Here is a 13,815-nt window from a genome sequence, read left to right as displayed (position 1 = left end):
AAACTCATGCACTCACTGTAATTTAGGAATAAACATCATATAATTTTACACAAACAAATCACATTAAATTCTAAGTGCTATCCTTAAAGACATTCAGTGTACAATATGACCTGAACACACATTTTCTCATGTGAATACTCACTGCCACTGGTATTTTTGCATGGGAAATCTCAATAAATGAGAAAATAAACAGATCACCTGATGGTTTGGTAGTGAAAAGATAATCTATGTATCTATGACAGCCTCTTTCATTAGCTTTTCATCCTGTCAAACAATAAATATAACCTTTAACCTTGTATATGTAATGAATAAAACTTGAGCCTACACTGTCTAATCAAATGAGGGATCCAATATATCTTACAGCTACAGCACCTTGATTGCTCCCGTGCCCTTTTTTATAAATCTCCAATTAAGCATATAAGGGGGGAAAAAACCAAGGGATAGAAAATTTGACAAAATACTATGAACAAAGAGAATGTGCTTATTTTTAAACTAGTATTTAAATTTAATTGTTTGTGACTGGACAAGCAGTTCTTTAAACGTATGAAGATAATATAATGATAGGCGCCGTATAGCAACCTGAACAATACAGAATGGAAACACTACCATAGCATGTAGGCTCAAAATTATTTTGTTTTCTGGAAATGTAAATATTTAACTATGGTACTAAATAAATGTCAAAAGGAACATGACTTACTATAATACTATTTATACTTGTCACTTATATGGTGAGCAAATTACCCAAATAAAAATTATTTCCCACAAAATATAAAACATTAATATTATATAACATACCTGACTCAAAGTAAACAAAGATATGGAAATGTAAGGTAGCTGAATTTTTATTTCCTTGCTTTTGTGGGTTTGTGTCATATATGTTAAGTGTGTAGCAACCCTAAGTGCTTCCGGAAGAAAATTTTAGGGTATTAATTTCCTACAGGTTTTTTTTTTTTTTAAAGGATGGGGACTTGGGCAAGAGGGTTGAAGGCAGACCTCTGAGGAGGCAGAAGTGCAGCAGCTAACAGAGAAGATTTTATCTATCAGTGGCTATGCAGGAAGTCCTTATGTGCCAGCAGGAGTGCAGGAACATTTGTTCGTTGTAGATTAAAATCTAACAGAAAGGGATAGCTCCTGATGGAGAAGATTTTACATGTGCCCATCTCCCCATCCATCTGACCTCCCCATCCATGCATAACACATAACCTTTCAGCTGTAATGTGAATAATGACTAAAAACAGCAACTCCATTTTTTTTAAACCCTACCCATTGCACTAGACCTACACAGGATCCATCTCTCTACCAAATTTTGTGGAGACAGACAATGAAAGTAGGATTGCCAAGAAAAAATTTCAGCCACAGTCCAATGACAAAGACTTCCTATTGAAAATGTATGAAGAGGAACCAGACAAAAACTACACAGAATAGTCAAAAGGCCCCAAAACTAACCATGTGTGAAATTTCACATTGGCTAGTCAACTACCTTTAGAGAAAAATAAAAATCTATGCTCCATTTAAAGACCATTTTGAAATGCAACCTATTTAGTTGCTACTAGGCGCCACCAGAATAATGTGTTAATGAAAGCTTATAACTACTTTCCTTTTATCCATAAGAACCCCAACATGGTTTGCACAATACATATAGGGATGACTTTTCTACCACTGAATACACCCCACATCTTGGTTGCAATGCAGCAGCCATTCCGCTGCAGTAACTCTATATACAACAACAGGTTTCAGAGTAGCAGCCGTGTTAGTCTGTATCCGCAAAAAGAAAAGGAGGACTTGTGGCACTTTAGAGACTAACAAATGTATAGTCTAAGATGCTACAAGTCCTCCTTTTCTTTTTACTATATACAATGGATTTCAACAGAGGAACTGCTGAGCACTCCGAGCTTTCCCAGTTTGAACTATAGGGTAATTTTAGATTAACAAAGTAAAATTACCCAAATTGGGCAGTATAGGATTCTGAGGTAAAGTATTATTGTAAAAGTGGCATAAGATTCTTTAATGAACACAAGTAGTCAGGGACTTGCTTTTGAATCTCCTCTAAAAGAACAGCACAGCACTCCTTAATACCACAATTCTAATTCACTGATGAGTCACTACTGACTCAGAAAGACAGAAAGAAAAATGAACCTTCTAAATCTGTAAGCTACTCCCTGTAACAACTATGTTCCTTGATTGGATCCCATCCAAATATGGACTCAATCAGACCTAAATTGTTTAAAAAAAATCTCTTGAAACCACACTCTGGAGTAATTTCAGTGCATTGTCCTATGCAGGCTGCTGCATGCCAATGCAAGTATCAGGAAAGCAAACTTAGAGATTTTGAAGAGATGAAGATTCTTATTCATATATTTTATCATCATCATAAACAATACTGAAAAGTGAAAAACATTTTCACTTGCTTGGGAAGGAACTGACAAACTGGTACTATCAATGCTGATATCCTAATATTGTAGATTTTGTTGTCACTCGTGATATAAATTACAGTCTCATTATATACTTGCAGAGAATTACTTTGGAAATTTTTAAATAATATTGTAAAAGAGCAGAGTGCCCTGCATAACCTAAGACTAGACCTCAACCAGTTCATTTAGATCTGGCTTTTTTTAATTTAATTTAGGTATTTATGTTTTTAAAGAAAAAATGGGATTATATGCGGGTTTACCATTGAATAGGTCCCTCCAGCTGCTTTATCTATCCATACATGCCAAGTGCAAAATTAGTCTAGACATGTCATGAGAGAAGGCTTCCCAACAAGATTACAGTATTTCTGGCTTCTAGAGGTACTGCAAGGAAAGTCCTTCTAGCATTTATGCTTCCAATCCCCTCTTTATCAAGGAAATTCAGAGATGCATGGAAATGAAATAAATATTTAAGAGTTAACTACATGTGTGTCTAGAGATGTTTATTTCTATTTATCTTTCTCTCATTTTGTAAAATTGCTAATAAAATATCTTTTGTTTACAACTATTTGGACGAGATCTTGATATCTAGGAATACACAGAGCTACCCTCCTGTAGTCAATCAAAAAAGGATATAAAAACACCACAATATAAAGATTCAGTATAAAACAGAAAAGGCTTATCTAGGTGACATCCTAAAAGAACAAATTTTGTGCCATAGAAATTGCCTTCTACTTAGGAAATTATTTTGTCATTTATTCTTTTAGTGTGCCATGTAATGGCAGCCAAGGTAAAGAAATCTATCTTTATAAATCCGAACCTAAAATAACACAACTGCAAAAATAGTTCTGACATAGGTGCCAAATTTTGTCTTTAACAGGGCGTGTTGGGGATTTGATGCTTGCTTTCCTAAACCTACATTTGAATTTTTACCCAAGTCCATTAGGCTGAAAACCACTTTCTTTTTATATTTACAGAGGTTTAATATGTCTCAAACTAGTTTTGCCACTGCTCTCATAAAATACCCCAGACACCTTAAAAAAAAGTTCCCATTTAAAACGTATTTGATATAACAAAACAATACCAATCTTCCACAAGAAAAAATATCAAAATAACTTCATGAGCCTTTATAAAATAATTATCTTTTCCTGCCAAACATATTAATTCCACCTATTTAATAACAAAAATTAAAAATATTCTATTTCATTAAGAAGGTTGGCTAGATTTCTTTAACATAAATGCTTGAAAAATACCTTTGAAAGATCCCTGAAGTTGCCTGGTAAGGTCAGGTCCAACTCTTCTGATTCATAGTTCGTTAACACCCATGGAAATACAGGGTATTGGTTTAGATCATTGTACGTTCGTCCTAATGGAGAAAAAACAATCTTGTAAAAGTTATGAAATATTGCCCATCTATGCTACTGATAAACAATCTAGTAGTAAATTATCTTTATATTTTTTGCATCTCCTAATTATCTGCTATTATATTAATACAGTTATCACCTGAAGGCAAAAACATGTTCCCAGTTGCATGTGTGTGAATGAAAATTCAGAAGACAGCAGCCACATAGGTTATATATAGGAAGAAGAGAATAATGTTCAGAGGTGGCAAAAAAACAAAAATCACATGCCACTTAATCCTATTTGATAGCCTCCATTAATGACATTCTACAACATTCTTAAACATCTGTTGAAATTTAAAGTTGGAAGACTCATTTTTGTTTTCACATACGTGTATCAGTTATGAGGAGTATGATACAGATAGTAAGTAACAAACAAAAGAAATGGGTCCAAGCTGCAAAGTTCAGAACTGGATCTAGTCTTTTCCAAAGTTTGGGCGTTTGAATCTCAGATTTTGAGGTTTGGGCCTATCTCTCCTAATCTTGTTTTACCCTAAGGTTTAACTACACTCCATCTCCCACGATAGTGGAGGGTGCCCTTCCTGAGAAACAGGTGAAATTCCACTGCAGTGGTGGGACTGGGACTGGAGGTAAGTGTGGTACACTGCCTGCCCAGCCTGAAGCCCTGTTCTCATGAGTTTTTTACATAGTAGCTCAAAGGGAGTAGGAAATCTGCAAAGGGCCAGGAGGATCTGCTACTATGCAGATTCTCTTATCTTCCCACCACTAGGTGTGCATCTAAGCCCCATGGAGGCTCCTGCAGCCAGCAGGCTTAAGTAGCTTCTGCAAGGCAGCTCTGTGCTTGCTTCTCAATTCAGGGACAACTGCACGCCACTCCTTGACCCCAATATATGTCCAGCATCCAGCCCATCTACTCAGGCTGGGTATTAGGCTTGTGATGTGAGCCTTAATAAATTATATATTATCCTCTACACGTTGGACTTAAAATCATGGAAGAACATTGTGGAGAACTATCTGGACTACATACACAAAGTAATGTCAATACCATAAACTATAGTTTAATCTAAAGTATTGAATGGAAGGAGGGAAGGAAGGCGGGAGGGAAGGAGGATATGTATGGGTGTGCATGAGCGTGTTGTAATCCAAGGTATCAACCAAACTTGTATTACAATAATGTTGATCTGGGCACGGTGGCAAATGAGAACAGACACAGGAATGGATTTTAAGCAGCAGCCCACATCTTCATTAATCTTAATGCAGGGGAGGAGTCCTATCCTCCCTGTCACATGTACTCACACCCCAGGCACTTTAAGTGGTTCCAGTGTGGGGGTTACAGGTACATATAACCCATAATTCAGAATAGCTTCTCATCTGCCTATCCCAGGACTCAGCTCGCTCATCTGAGACCTACCACCCTCACCCCCAATTTCACGAGTGGGACAGAGGGTATTAAGGGGGACCTCATCTTGTGAAGATCAAGATTTCCCCATAATCCACAAGCATGAGGCCGAACAGCAAAATCCCAGGTCTTTTACTTTTGGGAATCATTTAATCATCACACTAGAAACTGACCACAAGTTGCGACGAACTGACGCTGCTACCACGAATTACTAAATCTTTATTTCTATTTAACTTAACTGCTCCTCATGGATGCTGAGGGAGAGTGGTTACTGAAACAGAGCAAAAAAAAAAAAAAAGACTCCACATGGCCAGGGTTAGGGTTTAAACTAATGAAAGGAGAGAGCCAGGGGCCAATCAGCTCCCTTTCTCCCCCAGCTGGTCAAGGAATAGCTAGAACCTCTGGAGGAAGAGGGTTCCTGGGTTCTCCCCAGCATGTATTCTCCTCCTCCCATCGTCTGGAGCTGTCACCACCGGCCCCATCAAGTTTCCCATCTGTTGAGATGGGTGGGTGGAATTTGTTTTAATGTTGCTTCCTAACTATTGTCAAGATTAAAAATCTCCTAAAAAAGACTGAACTTAACTCGAACTCCAAGGCATCTCCCCCAAATCTGAGAAACAAATCCCCATTACCACAAGTAAGTAGTTCAAATTAGCAAAAGCACTTTATAGATCCAATTCATAAAAATAATTTGCAGTTAAAATCCATCAATTGAAAATTCTGAATGAATTGCCAACTAGAAGATGGTAAATAGGAAAGAACCTTATATCCACATCAACTAGTAGTTAGTAGTAGTAAAAAATACCCCTCAATTATAAGAAACATTAAAAAAACAAGTCCCTTAATCCTGCACCAGCTACCATATTGACTTACTGAGAATCACATAATATGCAACGTGATTCTTTAAAAAAAAAATCATGTAATAAATATGTGTGTGTGTGTTTATATTAAACTGACAGACTGAAATAACCTACGTTAACAATTCCCAGTCCCGCTGCAGATTTACAGCCCTGTCTCACTAACTGCTTCCTTCCAGATTCTGGACAGATTCCTGGGGTACAAAACCCGGCACAGGGAAACACAGGCTTCCTTGTTCTGGGCAGTTCTGCAGAAAAATCATGTCTGCTTTAGTGAAATATAAAACTTTCATTGCTCCACAAACACCCTATTTTTTCATGGATGTTGATGAACAACAAGCATTTCTCTATTTTTACATACAGTCTCATTGATACCAGTAAACGTTGGCAGTATTAACAGGTTTTGTGTTATTTTGTACCTTTAATGAATCAGTGTTATATCAGCAAATATCCAATTAATTTAGCCACAAATAGAAATTGGAAGGGAATATTGATCTAATACCTATATATGGGCAATGTATAAATAAAGAAGAAATAAATGCAAATATAATTCTCACATAATCTCAACAATTACTATATCAGTGAATATATGCTCTGATAAGACTCCTAGAGCAGATGAACATTTATCAAACATATGATTCAAGGAGCATACAAGAATTTACCAGCATAAAGGAGAGAGGGGAAAGGTGTTCATTGGCTAAAGCACAGGAGTGAGTATTAATAGTTTTAGGTTTTTCCCCCCTGTCTTTGCCAAAGTTTTGAAGTAACACCCTGGTATAGTTGCTTAACTTTACTGTGCCTTCATTTTCCCCATTTGTAAAATGGGGATATTAATTAATAAAAAAGGTTTAATTAATATTTGTAAAGCTCTTGGAGATCCTTAAATGAGAACACAGGAACATAAGAGTGGCTATACTGGGTCAGACCAATGGTCCATCTAGCCCAGTGTCCTGTCTTCCAACAGTGGCCAATGCCAGATGCTTCAGAGGGAATGAACAGAACAGGCAATCATTGAGTGATCCATCCCCTGTTGTCCACTCCCAGCTCTTGGTAAAGCAAACAGAGGCGAGGGACACTGAGAGAATGGGGATGCCATTGATGGACCTATCCTCCATGAACTTATCTAGTCTTTTTGGAAACTAGTTATAGTTCTTTTAAAAAAACTTTTTGGAAACTAGTTATAGTTTTTTTAAAAAGGTGCTGTAGAACTGCAAAGAATTTTATTATTTTAAAATAAATGCGCTGATGTTGCTTTCCCATATCATAATATTGATTGAAGCCAATGGGACTACTTGCATGACATAGTTAGCAGTTTGAGCCTGATGTTGGGCCATCACAGGAATCTTTCTCCCTGCTTTCCTCTGAAATCTCTGTACTTCAATACTACTGTACAGGTTGTTCTTTCATAAATGAAGAAGAGCATAATAATGCCACTTCATAAAGCAACTCAAGGAGCAAGACTACAATAAATTATAAAATATTCAAAATAAAATAATGTAACTATTGAATACATAAATCACTCGTATAATTTATTCTAACATTTATTTATACATATTCACTGAGAGGTAGTATGGCCTGGTGGATTAAGCAAACAATCGTAAATCAGGAGACCTGGGTTATGACTTGCCGTGTGGTTTTGGGCAAGCTACTTAATCTTTTTTTGTTTGTTTCTGATCTATAAAACGGGGAGGATAATATTTCTCTCTCACCCTCTCGCTGGTGTATCGTATTAATTAGTTAATATTTGTAAAGTAGTTGATTATATAAAATACTATATAAACACTAACCATGGCTGGTATAAATGTTGTTATTTATAAAAGGTTATTCAATATTCATTCAACAATTTTATACTATTAACATATAAAATAAATTGGGTAAATGAATGTTAATATACATTGTGAATGTAGACATAGTATGTACAGGATGTTATAAGGTACTGTATTTATGAATATCTGGATGGACAACAGTGATTTAGTGGTATTATGGGATTATATATCTTAATTCTAAACATGCATAAATATCACTGTTTTAACTCCACAAGGAACAGTTTCCTGATTGGTTTTGATTCTCCTATGATCATTTACTGACTATAAAGAGCAGACAGTGTTTCATCATAATACCACTTGTTCGGTGTTTGTACACAAGCATTGCCACTGTTTCATTCCTTAGTAGAATAATTATAAAACATAAACCTGTACTGCTTTTGGTAGACATTGTACCTTTTCAGCAGCTGCAGATTTTTCACTAGCTAAGCTTTTAGAGATTAATGTTAAAGACTGAATATTAAATATTGCAAGCCTATGACACTAATCTACTTGAACAATAAAACTGAGGCACAGTAAATGAGATCTCAGAAATACTGGATATGTTTCTTCATTAAAAAAAACTTTTTAATTAAACCATCCAATTTAATGTTTTTATATGGCACTTTAGTTTTGAAGGTAAAGTGATCTAGAGACAGCTGACAAAGAAATTATAACTGCAATTCCATGGTGAAAATGTTAATGACAGCAAAATATTGTTTAATTAGATGATTGCAGCATCTGGATTAACACTCTTTAAGAGCGATGTTCCTGTGCTTGTCTGCTTCTTCACACTTTACAGACATTTTGTCATCTCTAGGTCATTAGGAAAGAATTTTTAATGATTTTTCTAGAAGCAAGCAGTTCGAGTTACATCTAATTAGATGACAATAATAAGCCCAGCACATGCAGTATCTAAATATATACATAATTAACCAGTGAGGGCTTGTACATCACAGGGTAAAAAAGTGGAAAATGCTAAACAGGAGAAAAAGAGGAAGGAGGTAGAAGTTGGTCTATGTTCATTACCTGAATGTACCATTTCCCCCCACCAACTTTCAAAAAAGAATAATCCCCAGCCCTTACAGGAAATCATTTAAAAGAAACTCTGTACATAATTACTCCGCATATTTGTTAGAAGCCATGGCATACAGGGATTTTTTTTTTAAATGTAAGGTAATTTACATATCTCAAAAAAAGCAGAAATCAGTTAAAAGTCTGGGAATTAGATCTCAAATTTAACACGTTAAAATCTGGGCACCACAGAGAGACCTCAGCACAGATTTGTAGATATAACACTCGTTCTCCCCAATTCTGATTATTGTATCTGACTGTTTTTTGATTATTTTAAAGGTTCCCCCCACCTATATTCTTACCAAGTGAGAATAGTAAGAAAAGACCTTTTTTGTATCACCTAGAGTGTTCAGTTTACCCACATTCTGTTAATATATCACACGGCCTTTTTTCTGTGAATCTGGAGAAAGAACACCAAGTCAATTAGTATAGTTACTACTCCTTCTACAGCTTCAAAACTAAGGAATCCTTGAGAAGGGGGTAGAGGGAGTTTGGCCAGGAAGGCTTATGTCTACAAGACTAGGACAAAAACCAGGGGCACAGAGAGTATAAAACTGAGATTGATTGATAAATAACAGAGTGCAGTGTTTACCTTTGGGGAAAAAAATCCAAACTCCCTCAAAAAAAAAAAAAAAAAACCCAAAAACCAGAGCTGTAAGGATGATGAAATATGCTCTCAAGTCAGAAGAGAGGGCAGAGAAGAGGTGAAGACCTTAAAAATAGAATAAAAAGGCATGAAAATAGAAGGCTTGGAGGTTACAAAGACAGGTTGAAACAAGCCTTTGGAGATTTTAGAAAATGAAGAGGGCAATTTTGAATTGAATTTCCAGAGGGACAGAAAGCCAGAGAAAGTTATGGAAATCACATGTCCTTGAATGCGAGTGTTCTGGACTACTTAGGCTTAGAGAACAGTGATTTAGGAAGAAAGCACTACAATAGTTGACACAGACTGTGATTAAGGTCTGGCTAAAGATTGTAAGAGAAGCAGAGTGAAAGATGAAAGTGGACAGTGTTTCAGAGGAGGTGATAGGCAGACTTACAGATAAGAAATAAAGTGGCACAATGAAGGCTTTTCAATGAGGAGTAATCAGTATATGAAGGATTGATTAGGGAATTATGCAATAGCTAGGAACTGAGAATGTGAAGACAGGCATATTGTTTCATCAGGGAAAGAGTTGAGGATCAAGTTGTAGATTTTGGTGTTTGGTTCAGTGATTCTGTTGCAGAGACAGCAACCAATTATCCAAAGCTAACAGTATTACCAGTGGGCAAAGGAGATCTTATGTGAAAGGACAGAGTCACAGATGTCAAGAGAAAGGAAATGGGTTTGAGTCAGAAATCCCACTGGTGAATGTATCCAGCAGTTCCCAAGGCTACTGTGTTTGAATGATTACAATGAAGGATAACATGAGAACATGTGGATGATTTCTTAAGGTTTCATAAAGTGCTAGATGCCAAAATTGGTATAATGGCAGGAAGGAGGATAAGCGACAAAAGAATGGACAAAAGAAGTAACAAAAATATTTGTGAGTTGAAATCTACTGTTTTTGAGAAGAGGAAATATAACCAAAAGAGCTGTGAACTATTTACCAGGATACAATTTGGCAAACATCCATGCTACTTAAGTGGCTAACGTGTGATTCAGATGAAATGAACAAGTCAGTTAGCAGATGCACAGTGACAGAAAAAAAAAAGAATTAATGGGGGGGTATATCTCTCCGTGGTTAAAGATGAGGATATTAAACAGGATGGTGCCATTTAAACAAACAGCTAATGGTCTAAAACTAGCCCATCACTTGTCTGCATGAACATTCTTGGTAAAAAAGCTTACACCTTTAAAACAAATATTTCATATTTGTTCCCACTGTGAAGGACTATAAATCTAAAAGTAAAAGAGAGTGTTAGAAATCACACTTTCAGAGAGAAAGCAAATAAAATATGTAATGTCTCTATTGAGTAAGAACTCATTTTTACCACAAGATTTTATAATTATATTAAATGTTCCAAAGTTGCCTATGAAATTGCACACACCACATTTTGTTTTAATTGACTGACTCACATAGTTTATTGAAGGTGTTCTCCTGCCAGCAGTGGATATACCTTTTGCTTGAAACTTGTGCATTTGGACGGTTATCATCTCTACTGTTTTCAATATAGGGAAAATGTTTTGTAGGCAAGTGCATTCCCATATCCTTTTAAGTCTATAGTTTCTTTTTGAACTGAGCAGTTGATTAGGCTGTCAATGATAAATTTTATTCTCCCTTTCAAAACAAAACATTGAGAACATTCTATGAGCAGCAGAAGAGAAGGCAGAGAATATAACAGCTTTTGGAACTGAAATGTATTCTGTAAATTAACAGTTTTGCTGCTTACTAAATGAACTTTCAAAAGGTAAGAAAGCAAGATAAATATGATTTCACGATGATGAAGATGCATTTGTGGTTTTTCATATGCACTTTGCATGGAAGGCCATGCCTATTTCATAATAATTTTGCACCATTTGACAGGTTAAGAAGATTTATCGTGTCGCAAGAGTTATAGGACTATTGGAAGAGGTGATAGGACTACAGTGTATGAGGGCTGGAATGAGCCATTTTCAACAGTGTTTGCTCCCAGCCCCGTAGGAGGGATCTGGCCTTTTCTTAGGTATCTTTGTAGGGGCGTTTTAGGAGATGGTATGGTGGTACCGCATTTTCAACACAGCACAAACTTTGAAAAGTGAAAAGTGATTAGAGAATTTGTAGATCATTAAGGAAGAATCTGGCAGTAGTTCCAAGCAATGCAGACTGGTTTCAGAGAAGGAGCAGCTTTAATTAATGTTCTGCATGATACAGGAAAGCTCTTCAAACATTAATTGCTTAACACCCTATTCACATCCTACTCTGGGTAGCGTGCACAGGAGCTAATGAATGGAACTCATTTAACATAACATGCATTATGGTCTTTGAATCCTTTACTAATCAGCACATTGGTTCCCCACATAGAAAAGACAAATTGTGTTAACGTGTGTGGCATCAAGACATCATCAGCAAGGGTGAGAGAGTTAAGAAATACATTAGTCAATCTAAGATTGACCAAAAGGATCAGGGAACATAGCTTATCTTCTTCTGATGACCTAGATCTTTACACAGGTTAGGCAATATTACATGCGGATGAAACGTCCCTTATCTAAATTTTAGTTTGAATGTCTATTAAGAAAGGCTTCATTAAAGTTGGATATTAATCAGCAAAACGTGGGAAACATTTGGTTAGGCAAGGCGCACTGCATCCATTGCACAGTGAGATTGTGAAGCCATGTCTACACTGGCAATTGAACCACAAAACTTTTGTCTTTCAGAGGTGTTAACACTCCCCCCGCCAAAAGTCAAAAGTTTTGCCATGACAAATGCCAGTGTGAACAGTGCATTGTTGACCGGGGCGCTTTCCTGCTGACAACACAAACTCGGCTAGTTGGGGATGGACGTTTTTTGTCTGCAGAAGAGCAGACAAACAGCGCCTACACTGCACGACTTTTAGTGGCATGGCTGAAGCGACACAGCCATGTCGCTAAAAGCTGTGTAGTGTAGACATAGCCTGAGGCAGATGGAATTTGCAAGCTTTCCGAAATTTGATGAGCTCTCAGCTGGGTGAATACAGGTGAGTCAGTTCACAAAAACACACCATCAAGGTAGCGATCAATTCTGTGTTCAAAAAAAGGAAAGAAGAAGATAACAGAAGCACACAGACAAGCAAAAATAAGAAAAAACAAGCCAGTATTTCTTCAAATCTTGCATTCGATAGCAGCTGGGTATCTAGAGTGTATATGTAGGGTCACACCGTTACAAGAGAGTTGAACGATGTGAAACCTATAGCAGAGAAACCTTCCTGAGGTCCCCACCCAAATGAGTAATAAAAAAAGCCTGTCTAGCAGAGATAGTCTTTAACTATAGGTTAAATAACAACTTTACTGGAAACTTTTGGGATACTTTAAAGAGGTCTTTGAAGTTTGGAGCTTGTCTATTGAGGGAGACAACTGTCAGCGTAAATATCATTGTAATTTCTATACCACTTCAGACATAAGAATGTCTTTCAAGTCTGGATGTGTTGGTGATATCTGTAGGCATAAATGAGTGGGCATTTCAAAACTGATTAATAATGTACAGTGATTTATCAAGAATATGCTTTAAAAAGGAGCTTTGGAGTGTGTCCACTATCATTCTTTGACAGGGTAACAACCCTTGGGGATGGGGGGAAGCAGTAGACATGGTACATCTTGACTTTAGAAAGCTTTTGATTCTCGCATGACCTTCTCAGAAACAAACCAAGGAAATGCAACCTAGATGGAGCTCCTATAAGATGGGTGCAAAAACTGGTTGGAAAATCATTCCCAGAGAGCAGTTATCAGTGGTTCACAGTCATGCTGGAAGGACATAATGAGTGGGGTCCTGCAGGGATCAGTTCTAAGTCCAGTTCTGTTCAATATTTTCATCAGTGATTTAGATAATGGCACAGAGAGTATACATATAAAGTTTGTGGACAATACCAAGCTGGGAGGGCTTGCAAGTGCTTTGGAGGATAGGATTAAAATTCAAAATGATCTGGACAAACTGGAGAAATAGGCTGAAGAAAATAGGATGAAATTCAATAAGGACAAATGCAAAGTACTCCACTTAGGAAGGAACAATCAGTTGCACACATACAAAATGGGAAATGACTTTCTAGGAAGCAAGTATCAGAGTGGTAGCCATGTTAGTCTGTATCCACAAAACCAATGAGGAGTCCGGTGGCACCTTAAAGACTAACTGATTTATTTGGGCATAAGCTTTCGTGGGTAAAAAATCCACTTCTTCAGATGCATAGAGTGAAAATTACAGATACAAGCAGAAATATATATTGGCACATGGAGAGAAGGGAGTTACCTTACAAGTAGAGAAC

At 36.8% G+C, this 13,815-nt stretch overlaps 1 protein-coding gene across 5 annotated transcripts in view; it reads right to left on the bottom strand.

The window, feature by feature from the left end:
* The window catches only part of NBEA (neurobeachin), an 843,583-nt gene that overhangs the window by 121,263 nt on the left and 708,505 nt on the right, over window positions 1–13,815 (bottom strand). For all 5 annotated transcript variants that reach the window (XM_077806446.1, XM_077806437.1, XM_077806454.1 and 2 more), the window contains one exon: window positions 3,662–3,774. In XM_077806446.1, the coding sequence (XP_077662572.1) occupies window positions 3,662–3,774 (113 nt within the window). The remainder of the gene's footprint in view (window positions 1–3,661; window positions 3,775–13,815) is intronic.

The sequence above is a fragment of the Eretmochelys imbricata genome, chromosome 1, assembly GCF_965152235.1.
Source record: "Eretmochelys imbricata isolate rEreImb1 chromosome 1, rEreImb1.hap1, whole genome shotgun sequence".
NCBI lineage: Eukaryota > Metazoa > Chordata > Testudines > Cheloniidae > Eretmochelys > Eretmochelys imbricata.
The sequence above is the reverse complement of the archived record's forward strand: the minus strand, read 5'-3'. Positions and strand labels throughout refer to the sequence as shown.